Here is a 16,084-nt window from a genome sequence, read left to right as displayed (position 1 = left end):
TTTCAGTATCTTCCTCTATTGAAAAGGAGCTATAATGGTCTTCCTCAAGGAACTGTTGAAATTACAAAGAAATTGTAAAGGGATTAGTACATTTATATCACTTATATTTGTGCCTGACACACAAATTTACTATTTTTACTATTTTACACAAGTTTACTATTTTTACCATTGTTGTTATTTGTTATTGTTTGGTTCTAATTCAGAGGTATTGTGGATTAAGGGGGAAAAATTCTACTATCCAATTTTTATAGGATAGGAGAGGGAAAGGAGTTGCAGAAAATTCAGTTCTCTGTATGAACTTAGGAATCTCAGCCTCTGACCTAGTGTTTACCAAAAAAGAGGACCATGTCATTTTGGCTCATTTTCTCATTTAATTTTGGTCAACAGCTGGAAATGGAGATCTTGAAAGGTCTTTTTATTCAACCACTGTTCTCTGTATCATCCTAGGCTTTGTTACATTTTAAGAGTAAATTATTTGGTACTTTTTTACAGAAATAGAATTTTTCATGGAGGAAGAATTTCCAAACAAAGGGGCTCTTTTAAATATATTTCACTGAACTAACCATCATATACTGTGGTTCTAGTCAAGGCTATGGTTTTTCCAGTGGTCATGTATGGATGTGAGAGTTGGACTGTGAAGAAGGCTGAGCGCCGAAGATTGATGCTTTTGAACTGTGGTGTTGGAGGAGACTGGACTGGACTGCAAGGAGATCCAACCAGTCCATCCTAAAGGAGATCAGTCCTGGGTGTTCATTGGAAGGACTGATGTTGAAGCTGAAACTCCAATACTTTGGCCACCTCATGAGAAGAGTTGACTCATTGGAAAAGACCCTGATGCTGGGAGGGATTGGGGGCAGGAGGAGAAGGGGACAACAGAGGATGAGATGGCTGGTTGGTATCACCGACTCAATGGACATGGGTTTGGGTGGACTCCAGGAGTTGGTGATGGACAGGAAGGCCTGGTGTGCTACGATTCACAAAGAGTCAGACACAACTGAGCGACTGAACTGAATTGAACTGAACTGAACCATCATATTGAGCTTTCAGTGAAACAAAATACCAATTACCTAAGTTTGACTTCTAAAACCCTGTGATTTGTTTTATAGAGAGGAAACCACTCCTAATTTTTCCACTGTGTTAAAATAAACAAGCAACAGGGGAAACCTGAGAAGTGTAGTTTCTAAAAACAGGCCAATCCAAGAAGGGCTTTTTCTTTCAGACGTGTTGCCAGTTCAGCCCTTTTCCTTCCCACACTGTCATTCCCTTTGCCTTCCTGCTGCCAATTATCCACATCCTGTCAAGGAATAGTAGAAATATCCACAGTTGGTCTTTGTTGAATTGATCTGAAAATGATAGTGATGGTAAAGGCAAAACTAAGGAAAGGCCCAGAGCAGTGCTTTAACCTTTTTGGAATCACAGACCCGATCTGACACTGAAGATCAAAGCCAAGGACTTAGCCTCAGAGAAATGCACAGATGCAAACATACATGAAATCTCGTGTACAGGTCAGGAGGTGATGGACTCGCTCAAGCCCACTTTAGGGTGGAAGAGATCACCATTGTCACAAAAGCTGACAGTATCCCTGACCTTCCTCCTCTTGAGGGCTAAGGGAGAACAAAGGATTTCAACGTCATGCTTGGGGGTGCATCCAGTTCAGAGCTTGCTAAAAGGTGACTGTGAATTGCCTTTTGGAAAAAGAAAAGGAAAGCAAGAATGAAGGGATCTGCCTTGGAGTGATACTGTTTCCTCCTTACAGAGCCACTTGGACACACTTAGCTGTTATAAAATGGGAAGCACATGTGTTTTGTAAGGAGTTCAAGTTAGACATTTTTTTGTGAGATACTAACCCACTCAGGTCTCACAAATGAAGCTTTCTTTGTGTAGAACATCCTTACTGTGTGAAGATAACACATTCATATACAGATTTTAAGAAATTCTTGAGGAGGATACCTTTGAGGAAAAAATAAACAAACAAACAAAAAAAAAGTGAAAAGGGGCCAGGGAAATAAGGATGAGATGGGAAATATTTGCTGGATTATGTGGTTTGATTTTTTCCCTACGGTTTATACTTTAAAATACAGAAATTTGTCTGTAGGTGAAAAGGAGTTGCTTTAAGTTTTCCTGGGGAAGTTTATTGACAGCTTCCTCTTCCTTCCTTTTGATCATCTTTATTAAAACCAACCAATCACATGTCTTCTGTGTGGACATATAGTGCTTCCACTTTGTACAAGTGGCAGATGCAGGCTCCACACAAGTTGCTGCCCTTAAAGAAGTGGCATTCTCATTACATGGGTTGGTTCCAAGGGTCATAGGCACATGAAGTAATTTTCCGTTGCATATTCATGAGCTCTGGTCTGACCACTGATGCTTAATAACTTTGTTTTTGTCTTGTTGTTTAGTCACTTGGTCCTCTCTGACTCTTTTGCAACCTCATGGACTCCTCTGTCCTCTGTCCATGGGATTTCCAGGCAAGAATACTGGAGTGGGTTGTCATGCCCTCCTCCAGCAGATCTTCCTGAGCCAGGGATTGAACCTGCATCTCCTGCATTGCCAGGCGGATTCTTTACTATTGAGCCCCTGGGGAAGCCCAATAACTTTAAATTTGTTACCTTGGATAAGTTACTTAATCTCATACAACCTTAGCATCTTTTTTTTTAGGGGTAAAACATTTGTGAGATGTTTTGTGGGTGAAAGACATTGTCCTTCTCAAGTTACATTCAGTAGGCAAATGAACTCTTATTTTGTTTTGGATCATCCCTGTGACTAGGGTCATCATATATTAATAGTTGCCAGAATGCCTCTGTTATTTGGGGTTGGATAGGATAGTAATATATAACTGTAGCTAACTGTACTAGATTGTATTCCCTGTATTATTGTACAACTTATTATTCTTCACAACTTTCCTATGAAGTAGACAGTACTCAACTTGTCCAAAATCTTCCAGACAGAAAGAAGCAGAGCTGGGCATTGAAACCTGCGTGCTGTGTTCCAGAAACCATGCTCTTAGTGGCTATCTTTTCCAAGCTTCTTTTGAGCTAGAGCCTATTCACATTGAAAGGAAAATGTTACATGTAGTGGACTCTGACTCTTATTTAATATGCTTTTTCTTTTCTGCTTCAGGTATCTGACAGCAAGCAGCAATAGAAATTTCCTGCTTACCATGAGGCCCTTCTTAAAAAGGGCCACTTTGGTCATAAGTTATGTAAGTATATATATGCTTTTGAAATATCTAATAAGAAATATTTTACTTTGACTCAGAGACATGATCCAGATTGTTTAATAGAATCAGCAATCGAGCCTAACAATATGATTTTAAGATCAAACAGTTTACATACCATAAATGTTACAAAGCCTTGGAATGTAAATATGGAAGCATTCTAGGGATATGTGAGTTCAGTGACACCAACAGCGTGAACTGTACTTTGTGAGTTCTTTTTAGGATGCTGGTGCTGAGTTGTTTCTGCAACACAAACCTGGCTGTATCAATTATCTGTTCCTGCATTACAAAACACCTAAAATGTAGTGGCTTAAAACAAAACCACCATATTAGCTTCCCTAAATACTTTAGTTTGGGTCACATCCAGCTGGCTGGTTCTTCTATATTTTTGGCTGGGGTTACTCAAGCAAGTTTGTGCAGTTAACCTCTCTGTGATAACTCAGAGCAGGTAACCTCTCTGTGATAACCCATCCTCTTAGGCCTCTCTCTGTGGCTACTCTCTCTAGTTGGTTGGACAGGATCTTTTTACAACCTGACAACTGGATTCTAGGATAAACTGCAAGACCTGTGAAGTTTCCACTAGATTCTTTTGTTCAATGCAAGTCACAAGACCAGATTTAAAAGAAGGGGAAGTTGATTCCACTCTTGATAGGAAGAGCAAATAGAAGGTGCATACAGAAAAGACAGGGGTTCTTGGTCCTGATCTTCAGTGACTATCACATTGGTCATCTTCTTACACAGTTGAATGCTTCTTTTCAAAGAAATTAGGAGATCAGTCTCTTTTGCTGTTGCTGTTTTTCATAAATTGTAAGTCCAGATTTATAATAAAGTTTGATAGGAAACTTATGAAAATGTTTTTGAATTGTAATATTAACAATTAATGATATTTTAAATCAACATTAAGGCATGTTTAAGCACTGCAGATGGTGACGGCAGCCATGAAATGCAAAGACACTTGCTCCTTGGAAGAAAACCTATAACTAACCTAGACAGCATATTAAAAAGCAGAGACAAACATGTAAAATATCATGTATGAAACGAGTTGCCAGTCTAGGTTCGATGCACGATACTGGATGCTTGGGGCTGGTGCACTGGGACGACCCAGAGGGATGGAATGGGGAGGGAGGAGGGAGGAGGGTTCAGGATGGGGAACACGTGTATACCTGTGGTGGATTCATTTTGATATTTGGCAAAACTAATACAGTTATGTAAACTTTAAAAATAAAATAAAATTAAAAAAATAAAAAAATTAAAAAAATTAAAAAAAAAAAGCAGAGACATTACTTTACCAACAAAGGTATGTCTAGTCAAAGCTATGGTTTTTCCAGTAGTTGTGTATGGATGTGAGAGTTGGACTATAAATAAAACTGAGTACTGAAGAATTGATGCTTTTGAACTGTGGTGTTAGAGAAGACTCTTGAGAGTTTCTTGGACTGCAAGGAGATCCAACCAGTCCATCCTAAAGGAAATCAGTCCTGAATATTCATTGGAAGGACTGATGCTAAAGCTGAAACTCCAATACTTTGGCCACCTGATGAGAAGAATGGACTCAATGGAAAAGACCCTGATGCTGGGAAAGATTGAAGGCAGGAGGAGAAGGGGATGACAGAGGATGAGATGGTTGGATGGCATCACCGACATGATGGACATGAGTTTAGTAGGCTCTGGAAGTTAGTGAAGGACAAGAAAGCCTGGCATGCTGCAATCCATGGGGTCGCAAAGAATTGGACACAACTTAGCAAGTGAACTGCTCAGTTCAACTGAACTGAAGCAAGAAGGTGTGCAAAAACTGAATGAGATGGAGAGTTTTGATTGGACAATTTCAGCAAAAGGGGCAGAAGGTTTCTCTAAAGAATGCCCCAGTATCTTTGCATAGAATAAAGACAATTCAACTTTCATTTCAGAAGTGATTTATATCTTCGTGTTTTTTGGGAATGCAAGAACTCGACAGTACTGCTGTGACGCCCTGTACTTCCTGCTATAGGGCAGTTAATTCATTTAGGCAGTTAACGGAGAGGTAGAAAGCTTTTCATAAGTCTCTTGAGTCCTAATTGCCTTCAGTTCAAAACTACCTATATGCCAAAGTAGCGTATTTTGGGATGACATATTCTGTTACCTCTTAGTAGTTTAGGGAATTCATATTCTTTCAGGATACTTTTCCTGTTACTTTTATAGTTGACATTTTCCATTGCAATATCTTTAAAATTTTAAATTTAGTTTATGTGAGTGTTAATTAAAATGAGTTTTAATTTCTTCTTAGGCATTATTTACTGCTGATATGCTTTTGACTGACACTATATGTTTACTTTAGATTTTTGGATTTGGGGTCACTTATGTAAAAAAGCATTCATGAAATAAGTCAGTGATATTCCTTGGAAAAACTCCAGCCTTAATTCCCTCCTCATATTAATCTTTTAGCTTTTAGTGAAGCAGAGATTTCCCTCTGACTCTGATAGGCAGACACAACATAATTGGTCCCTACTAAAATGATAATTACATCTAGAAGGTCTGTGTGGGTGAATTCTATAAACAAATGTCATCCCTACTGAAGTGTCTTTGGCCTCTGGTTTTCTCAACCCATCTTTGGAATGGGATAGCACCATTCAGTGATAAAATTCCATTGAGTGACACAAAAGTTGTTTCTTGGGGTTGTTGAAATAACTCTGTGTGGGTAGTCTGCTTCAGAGCATTTGAGGGTTGGAACATCTCCAAATGTGTTTATTCAGGACATGGAGGTATCTTTTACCACAGCTGAAGTTAAGTTTCATGGGGTTGTATGAGAGCAGTGGTTAAGACACAGGGCATTGGAGACCAGTGACTTGAGTCCAACTCCTAGATCCTGTAGTTTATTAACTGTTGGATTCTGGGCAGATTACCTTTAAGCTTCAGATTCCTCATCTTCCTATTGGACTGGTAGGCCTCAGATGGAAGGATCTTTATAGTAAGTCCCCTACTTATGAATGAGTTCCATTCCAAGAGCATGCTCCTTAAGTCTACTTTTTTGTAAGTCCAACAAAGTTAGCCTAGGTACCCAGCTAGGCTATATAGTACTGTACAGTGATAGGTTTATACTTTTCATGCAAATAATACTTTTAAAAAACAAAAAAAATAAGGGAAACACTTTTAATCTAATAGTACCTTGAAAAGTACAGTAGTACCGTACAACAGCTGGCATACAGGGGCTGGCATTGAGTGAACAGGCAAGAAGAGTACTGCCTGGAGGAGGAAGAGGAGGTGGGAGATGGTACTGCACTACTGATTTTTATACAATAGTATACAGTGGTTTGTTTTAAAAGAATAAGAACCAAATATAAGTTTAGATTATCTTAGTGATTATATATTAATATTCCTAAAGAGTGGCTTGCCACGTGGGTCAGTAATAAAGAATCCACCTGCCAATGCAGGAGACATGGGTTCGATCCCTGGGTCAGAAAGATACCCTGGAGAAGGAAATAGCAACCCACTCTGGTATTCTTGCTGGAAAACCCCATGGACAGAGGAGCCTGGCAGGCTACAGTCCATGGGGTTTCAAACAATTGGACATGACTTAGCAACTAGACAACAACAACAAAAGTACACAAAAGCACAACCACTGTGGAGGATGCACACACATGACAGTGTTCACCAGACATGTGAACTAGCATGTGATTAGACATGCAAATGCATGTTCACATCCTTGAGATTTCACAACTTGAAGGTTCTTATGTAGGGGACTTTGTTGTTGTTCAGTCACTAAATCATACCCCACTCCTTGCTGCCCCATGGACTGCAGCACACCAAGCTCCTCTGTCCTTCATTTGCTGTTGGAAATGGCAACCCACTCCAGTATTCTTGCCTGGAGAATCCCAGGGATAGAGGAGCCTGGTGGGCTGCCGTCTGTGGGGTTGCACAGAGTCGGACACGACTGATGTGACTTAGCAGCAGCAGCAGCAGCAATGGATAACAGTGACAGCTGTTATTAGATTTGTGTGCCTTTCCCTCGTCACCTTCATTGTTTTCTCTCCCCTCTAACTATTTCCATCTTTTCTACTCATCTTCAATGATAGAATTTTATAAAAATGCTCACTAAAAAATGTGTTTGTAGGACCAAATATTTGTAAAGCATCTGAAAGTATTTTCCAGAAAAGCAGGGCTTATTTCCAACAAGCAACAATTTTCTCAGCAAATCTTCCTTTTTCCAAAGGTGATCATTGTTCTATACTTTCGTCTGTGGATAATGGGAGGATCTATGCCCCTCTTTTCAGAGCAGGATAATCCAGCTTCATTTTCGCCTTACATTCTTACAAGGTCAGTAGAAGTGAATTTTTTTAACTTTACTTGGTACTTATCTGATTGTTTTAAGTAATCTTAAATGATATATTGACTTTGCATTTTAAGGAAAGAAAGGTTGTGTTCTAGTCAGGGTGTATGGAAAAAAGAAACCACTGTTTAGACATTTGGAATTCTTTTCAACAAATGGTGCTGTTTTATCAATATTATTATAATTTTGTCATTATTATTGTTCTCATATTAGTATACATTTTATTGAGCACTTAATAATAAATATCTATTGAGTGTCTCATAAGGCAAACGTTATAGAACAAGTACTGAGAGGTGTTTAGGGGTTAACTGGACATCATAACTATTTGTAAGATTGAAATCAGTGGGAAAGTTGAAAGTAACAAACAGAAATGAGCAACAGTTTTTGCTAAGATACAGTCAGTTATATATAACCATTTGGCCTTATGAGATTTAAGATAGGGGAGTAAGAAGTGATGATGACCAGTGGATTTTGTTCATTTTAATTCCTTATCCAACCTGCTGTGATATACTTCTGAGGCTCTCAGATATAATTATATTTGATAGTTTTCATAACATTTCTTGAGGATGTATTATTGCTATAATATTTGTACATTGTTTACTGTTCTTAAATTTTCATAGTTTTATATACTTTTTAAAATATCTAATAGTTTTCATATTAGTAACTTACCTTCTCTTTTTTGTGTTTGCAAAGACATAATAATTCTTAAACCTTGACTGATAGCAGGTATATAGTTTAGCTTTTTTGTATCTCTTAGGTATAGGATATTGTTGAATTTTGTTTTTATAAAGCCAAGCAGTGATTTCTGTTTTATTTCACTTAACTTTACTTATTTACTTCGTATGTCTTAATTGGTAAATTTCTAGTATCTTTGCATTTTATATCTTTCTTTTTTGTTCTTAGTGTTTTCTTATTTTTAAAGAATATTTTCCATTCATAAAAGATAACTTCCAATTTGATGAATCCTTTTTTATAGTAAATATTGTGTCACAATTGCTTTCATTACTTGAAATATCTATTTGTGTTAAAAAATCTTGAATATGCTTCAGAAACCATATGGTATACAGCCTTGAGTGTTGACTTAACCCTTTGAGGTAATCTAGAGGCTTATAAATTGTTGTTTATGTTTTATATTTTTCAAAAAATTATTTAATTAGTCCATTTACTAAGCTTGACATCTCTAACCCAGATTTTTATTAATATTGCAATCTACTTGTCCTTTTTCAGGTTTCTCTCACTGGCTTTCAACATCTCCAGAGTTCCTTGTCTGGGTATTTTTAGCTCATTGATAAAATGTTTCAGGTTCTGCAGCTCCTTCAGTAGCTATTTTCTGCCTTTAAGAGAAAAAAGCAACTTTGCCAGATCCTGTTCTTGCTTATGGCTCCATTTATTTCCCTTAGCCCTCTATTGGTCTCCCTTCAAGCTTTCTTGTCTGATGAATTTAAGTGGTCATCCTTTATAGTTGGATGTAGCCTATTCATCTGGAGACTGAGCATACCAGTGTCCAAAAGCCAAGCTTCACACAGGAGATAGACAGACGAGAACTAGAACAGATTGCTCTCAACTACCACGCAATCATTTCATTCGTGGCTCTGTCATCAGCAAACACATGCCTGCCCCCCAGTCCTTGGTGTCTGGACAAGGTGCCTTTGTCCTCCTGTCTATACCATCTTAGCTGCCAGAGTAGTCAGGTTGCATTTTTACTCCTGCCAGTGGTAAAAAAAAAAATTCTTTGGTGGAACCTCTGGTAGATTTAGGACCTTGGGGGCTATCATTCACTAGATTCTGCCTTTCACTTCCAAGGTATTTATGTATGTTTTCTGAGGCAGCTGATATACCTTTCATCCAGGACTTTCTGTCTGTGAATCTATCCGAGTTTGGTTTATCTCAGTCACTCAGTTGTGTCCAACCACTTGTGACCCCAACAGACCTGCCAGGCTCCTCTGTTCTTGGAATTTTTCAGGCAGGAATACTGGAGTGGGTTGCCATTTCCTCCTCCTGAGGATCTTCCCAGTGTCTCCTGGATTGAAGGCAGGTTCTTTCCGACTGAGCCACTGGGAAAGCCAAGTGACTCCTCAGACAGTTCAGTCAGTATAAAGTATAAAGTGATAGAACAGAATGTCCTAACACCTTTATATTATTTATCTTAAAACAAACAAGCAAACACATATCTTTTAGTTCTTGTGTTTCATACTTAAAATACTCTGGGACATTTCAATGATAGTTGCTATAAATGGCCTTTCACATTCCTCTAAGATAGCTGTATTATAACTGATTCTTTTGAACATCCATAAAATTGTCTTTAATACCTCTCCTGAGTAAAGTTTGTACACTGCTTGCATAACTGTTTGACTTCTAGTACAAGGATGATTTTAAACTGGGTTATCTTAGTCTGTTCCCAGTTCTCTTTTTTTCCCGTCTTCTCATCAGCTGTACAATTTAGCTATGACTTGGCTGGCTTTGTGAGTCTGTCTTTACCAATTAGAGGATTGTCAGTCAGCCAAGTCTCGTTAATGCTTCACCTCTTTTAGTGGATTTGTAAACTGAATAACTTTTATAGCATCTTTGCTTCCATCTTGCAAGGATGAAAGTGAAAAGTGAAAGTGAAGTCACTCAGTCATGTCCAACTCTTTGTGACCCCATGGACTGTAGTTCCCCAGACTCCTCTGTCCATGGGATTTTCCAGGTGAGCATACTAGAATAGGTTGCCATTTCCTTCTCAAGGGGATCTTCCCAACCCAGAGATTGAACTCGGGTCAGGAAGATCCCCTGGAGAAGGGGATCTTAATAACTTTATTATCAGGTGAGAGTTTTCAAACTAGTTTTCTCGTCCCTTAATAATTGTTGAAGTTAATGATTACAGATAGTTTTTAAAGTATACTAAAAGCTTTTAAGGGTTGCTTGGTCAACTCTTTGTTTTTTGGTTTCTTTCAAATGACTTCTTGTGACTTAAGTTCTGAGATTCCTTCTCTTTTAGATGATCTATTCCCATGTATTAGCTAAGAGGAAATACCTACCATTTTCTGCCTAACAAAACTGAGATTTAAAATCATGGTATACGCTTGGGAAACCTTTGTTAAGAAAAAGTATCTAAGCCTTGGAAAAGCAAAGCGTGACTGTGGCATTCACTGTGATGCAGAGCATTGGCTAACAAACCTAGAGGAATCCAACCTTGGATGACTTGCTACTTGCATTCACTGTATTTTACAACTCTGTTCACTTAAAATTTTATGTATAGAAATCTGACAGGTATGATTATTTCTTTTCTCTCTAGTAGAAAATAAAATTTCAAATGTTAGTTTTATTCTTTGTATATAATTTTCCAGTCTTATTACTTTTTACTTTTTCATGAACTGTGAAAACTTTTCTGAAATTTACTTTATATAGATACATATATATTTATGTTTCTGGAGTTAAGTTCAGTTCAGTCTGACTCAGTTCAGTTCAGTTCAGTTTGCTCAGTCATGTCTGACTCTGTGACCTCATGGACTGCAGCAGACTAGGCTTCCATGTCCATCACCAACTCTTGGAGCTTGCTCAAACATATCCATTGAATTGGTGATGCCATCCAACCATCTCGTCCTCTGTTGTCCCCTTCTCCTCCTGCTTTCAATCTGTCCCAGCATCAGGGTCTTTTCTAATGAATCAGTTCTTCATATCAGGTAGCCAAAGCATTAGAACTTCAGTTTCACTGTAGGTCCTTCCAATGAATATTCAGGACTATATTTCTTACATAAACTCAATTTATATCTGTATTTAATAATAGCTTTATTGAGATATTATTTACATGCCATACAATTCATCGATCTCCAATGTACAGTTTGGTCATTCCCAGTATACTCACAAAGTTTAGTGCAACCATCACCACAGTCAAATTTAAAGCATCTCCCCAGAAAGAAACCTCATATCCATTAGCAGCCACTTCCCATTTCAGTCCAGTCCCCCAACCCTAGGCAACCGCTGATCTATTTTTATCTCTATAGAATTCTCTCTGTAGAGTTACTTATTCTGGACATGAGCCAGTGAAATTATATGAAATGTGATCTTTCGTGACAGACTTCTTTTACCTAGGAAAATGTGTTGAAGATTCATCATGTTATAGCATACATAGATAAGTATTTTTTTTTATTCCACAGTAATATGCCATTGCATGGATATATCACTTTTTATTTTCTCATTCATCTGTTGATGGACATTTGGGTTGTTTCTACTTTTTGGTTGTTACATGTACTGCTGCTATGAACATTCATGCACAAGTTTTTGTTTGAATATAAGTTTTCGTTTCCTTTACATATGTAGCTAGGAATGCAATTGCCAGGTCATATATGTTAACACTGTATTTTATGTTTTGAAATACTGTGAGACTGTTTACCAAAACCATCTCTACCAGTGGTATATGAGCATTCTGGTTTCTCTACATCCTTTTCAACACTTGTCTTTTGAAAGTCTTTTTGTTGTTGTTGATTTGATTACAGCCCTACAAGTGGTATAAAATGGCATCTTATTGTGGTTTTGATTTGCATTTCTGTCCAGTACTCTTGCTTGGGAAATCCCATGGATGGAGGAGCCTGGTAGGCTACAGTCCATGGGGTCTCAAAGAGTCGGACACGACTGAGCGACTTCACTTTCACTTTTCACTTTATGCATTGGAGAAGGAAATGGCAACCCACTCCAGTGTTCTTGCCTGGAGAATCCCAGACACAGGAGCCTGGTGGGCTGCCATCTATGGGGTCACACAGAGTCGGACATGACTGACGTGACTTAGCAGCAGCAGCAGCAGCAGTGAGAGTGATGTAGACAACCTTTATATGTGCATGTTAGCCATTTCTATATCTTCTTTGGAAAAATGTCTATTCAGATCCTTTGACCAGTTTTTAATAGGGTTATTTGTCTTTTTGTTATTGAGTTATAATAGTCTTTATGTATTCTAAATGTGATATTTATATAGTCTATAAATATGATTTATAAACATTTTTTACCTTTCTGTGGGTTGTTGTATCACTTTCTTGACGACAAAAGATTTTAACTTTGAAGCGCACACACACACACAAAATGCTTTGAAGCATGAAAGATTTTAACTTTGATGAAATCCAATTTATCCATTTTTTGGTGGTTGTTCCTTATGCTTTTGCTGTTATATCTAAGAAGGTTTTTGCCTAACTCATATTCTTTTTTAAATTGGCCTTGTTAAGTGTCTGATTCCCTAATTAATACATTATGTAAATTTTTAGTCTTCACTGTGCATTTGTACAGGATTATGTTTTTAATATTTTATTTATTTATTTTAATATAAATTTATTTATTTTAATCAGAGGCTAATTACTTTACAATATTGTATTGGTTTTGCTATACATTGACATGAATCTGTCACAGGTGTACATGTGTTCCCCATCCTGAACCGCCCCCCCCACCTCCCTCCCCATCCCATCCCTCTGGGTCATCTCAGTGCACCAGCCCCAAGCTTCCTGTATTGTGCATCAAACCTGGACTGGTGATTTGTTTCACATATGATAATATACATGTTTCAATGCCATTCTCCTAAATCATCCCACCCTCACCCTCTCCCACAGAGTCCGAAAGACTGTTCTATACATCTGTGTCTCTTTTGCTGTCTCGCATACAGGGTTATCATTACCATCTTTCTAAATTCCATATATATGTGTTATTATACTGTATTGGTGTTTTTCTTTCTGGCTTACTTCACTCTGTATAATAGGCTCCAGTTTCATCCACCTCATTAGAACTGATTCAAATGTATTCTTTTTAATGGCTGAGTAATACTCCATTGTGTATATGTACCACAGCTTTCTTATCCATTCATCTGCTGATGGACATCTAGGTTGCTTCCATGTCCTGGCTATTATAAACAGTGTTGCGATGAATATTGGAGTACACGTGTCTCTTTCAATTCTGGTTTCCTTATTGTGTATGCCCAGCTGTGGGATTGCTGGGTCATAAGGCAGTTTTATTTCCAGTTTTTAAGGAATCTCCACACTGTTCTCCATAGTGGTTGTACTAGTTTGCATTCCCACCAACAGTGTAAGAGGGTTCCCTTTTCTCCACACCCTCTCCAGCATTTACTGCTTGTAGACTTTTGGATAGCAGCCATTCTGACTGGCATGAAATGGTACCTCATTGTGGTTTTGATTTGCATTTCTCTGATAATGAGTGATGTTGAGCATCTTTTCATGTGTTTGTTAGCCATCTATATGTCTTCTTTGGAGAAATGTCTGTTTAGTTCTTTGGCCCATTTTTTGATTGGGTCGTTTATTTTTTCTGGAATTGAGCTGCAGGAGTTGCTTGTATATTTTTGAGATTAATTCTTTGTCAGTTGCTTCATTTGCTATTATTTTCTCCCATTCTGAAGGCTGTCTTTTCACCTTGCTTATGATACAGTTTATGTTAACTGTATCATAAGCTGTATCATAAGCAGTTCAGAGCTCATTTAGAATTTGGCTTTATATTTCTGACTTTTGGGTGTATCCAGCCAACAAGATAGATCCATACAGAATGGAGGAGTCATCGTTATTTACCATATGCTACCAACAAACCCTTAATCTTTTTCCTTTTCATTTTATCCCAGGCATTCGGATTGTTTGGGGATCATGTTAACTGTCAGGAATTCTGTGACTGATCAATGACTTTTACAATCTGTTGAGATTGTGTGGATCAGCTAAATGACATGACGTTGAATTGTACATGTTTCTGCTTTTGACTTGAGAAGAAAAATATTGTTATAAGTTGAAGAACAGGGAGAATATTGTATTTTGATTGCCCAACTTTCTCTTGACAAGCAAGTTTAAGAAAATTTTGGCCTCCCATCCCATTTGGAATTTCTATCGTAACAAGAGCTAGAAGTTTTCACCAGAGGTAGAAGGAAGTGAATGGAGATAAAAGCCTTGTACTAGAACAGAGACAACAAAACAGGTTAGCGATTTGGGACACTGGAGATTAAAAAAATTTTGAAATTGGATTTGGAAATAGAAAGGGGCTAAAGCCCAGGATTGCAGGTGAGTATAGAGTAGAAGTCCCAAATTAAAGATTAAACCAAGAACAAGTGTGTGTGGGGAGAGGTGGAGGGTGGGACTGAGAGCCAGAGTGATTACATAGATCTGTGGTGTTTACTACTAGAGCTGCGTGAGGCTGCCAGCTAGTCTGAATTGAGATCTGCTTTAAGTATAAATCAAATATGCACAAGATTTTGAAGACAATATCCTATAAGAATGATAAGATGCAGAACATCTCCTTAATAGTTTTATATTGACTATATCCCATTAAATATATACATGTTGAAATGATATTTTGAGTATATTCTTGAAGCAAAATATACTATTAAATTTATTTGGCATGTTAATTTCCTCTTTTTATCATAGCTAATAAAACATTGAAAATATGCACACATTATTATATTTCTATTGGATAGTACTGGCCTAGAACAAATGCTGGGGTTCTTGGCCTAGCTCTTAGAAGGATGGGTAAGCTGGCGAGTGGAGTTATACAAAGCCTACTCTGCAGCCTTCCTCTGCCTCTGATTTGGCTGTTTTTCTCTAATCTGCCAACATCTGTTTTACTCAGCTGATTCTGAATGGTGGAGATTTTGCACTCTGCCTTTTGGTGTCAAGACTGACTTAGTGCCGTCTGAAAAAGAAGTCCTTTAGGGACCAAGACGATGGATGCTTATGTTGCTTCTTATAAATTATAATACCACCCAAATTTATGCCCTGGTTATAACTGTCCTGGGCTTTATGATTTTACTCCAGACAGTTTGCCAAACCTGCATGCGTCTCAAAAACACTTGTGAATCACGTTGAAACATCAGTGCTCGGGTCTGGTACCCGAAGACTCTGTTTCTGTGGTTATGGTGGACTCACATTTGAGGAGTGATGGAGTAGGTCTCTGAGCAGCTTGGTCTGTCAGAGAATTGGCATTTAGCACAGGATTTACTCATATGTTTATATGTGTCTCTTTAGAAATGTGGTGCTTTGACTTTCAATTTTGTGACTTAACACACTTTTGTAAATCCTGGATTAAAAATAAAAACAAAAGCCTGAGTTAAGTAAGGCTTCTGCATAGGGCTACAGCCTGCAGAAGAGATAACATTATTTTCACTATTAAGGCACCTGCCTGCTGCCTAGTAACAGGTTTTCTATTTTATTTGATTCAAAGGAGACAGAACATACAGCAGTATATCCTTAACCAAAGAACTACGGCCTTTCTAATATTGAAAATAGTTGTCTTTCAAATCCAGGAAACAGATAAAATTGGATTTTTCAGTGAATTTAAGGCCTTCTATCTGCATCATGTTTTTTTCATGAGATGTGATTCTGGATAAGCAGGTGAAATATATCCTTTTAGGTGGGTAGATCTGCTTGTGCAGCTTGGCTACACAAGAAAAAGCATGTATTATTTTGTAGGAAGACATTAAGATATGAAATAATGAGATTAAGATAGAAGTCAATATATCATCCTTCAAAAGAAGCTTTTTTTTTCTGTCTCCATTTTTAGTTGGTAATTTCAAACAGGCATGAAACCTTAGGTTTTGATAGTTACAGCCTTAGTGCACTATG

At 37.8% G+C, this 16,084-nt stretch overlaps 1 protein-coding gene across 2 annotated transcripts in view; it reads left to right on the top strand.

The window, feature by feature from the left end:
- TMTC1 (transmembrane O-mannosyltransferase targeting cadherins 1) overlaps nt 1-16,084 on the top strand; it is a 304,715-nt gene that overhangs the window by 129,938 nt on the left and 158,693 nt on the right. For both annotated transcript variants that reach the window (XM_044941304.2, XM_025283452.3), the window contains exons 6-7: nt 3,121-3,202; nt 7,401-7,504. In XM_044941304.2, coding sequence (XP_044797239.1) covers nt 3,121-3,202; nt 7,401-7,504 — 186 coding nt within the window. The remainder of the gene's footprint in view (nt 1-3,120; nt 3,203-7,400; nt 7,505-16,084) is intronic.

This window comes from Bubalus bubalis, chromosome 4, assembly GCF_019923935.1.
Source record: "Bubalus bubalis isolate 160015118507 breed Murrah chromosome 4, NDDB_SH_1, whole genome shotgun sequence".
Classification (NCBI taxonomy): Eukaryota; Metazoa; Chordata; class Mammalia; order Artiodactyla; family Bovidae; genus Bubalus; species Bubalus bubalis.
Note: the sequence above shows the minus strand (reverse complement) of the source record. Positions and strands in the feature narration are given on the sequence as shown.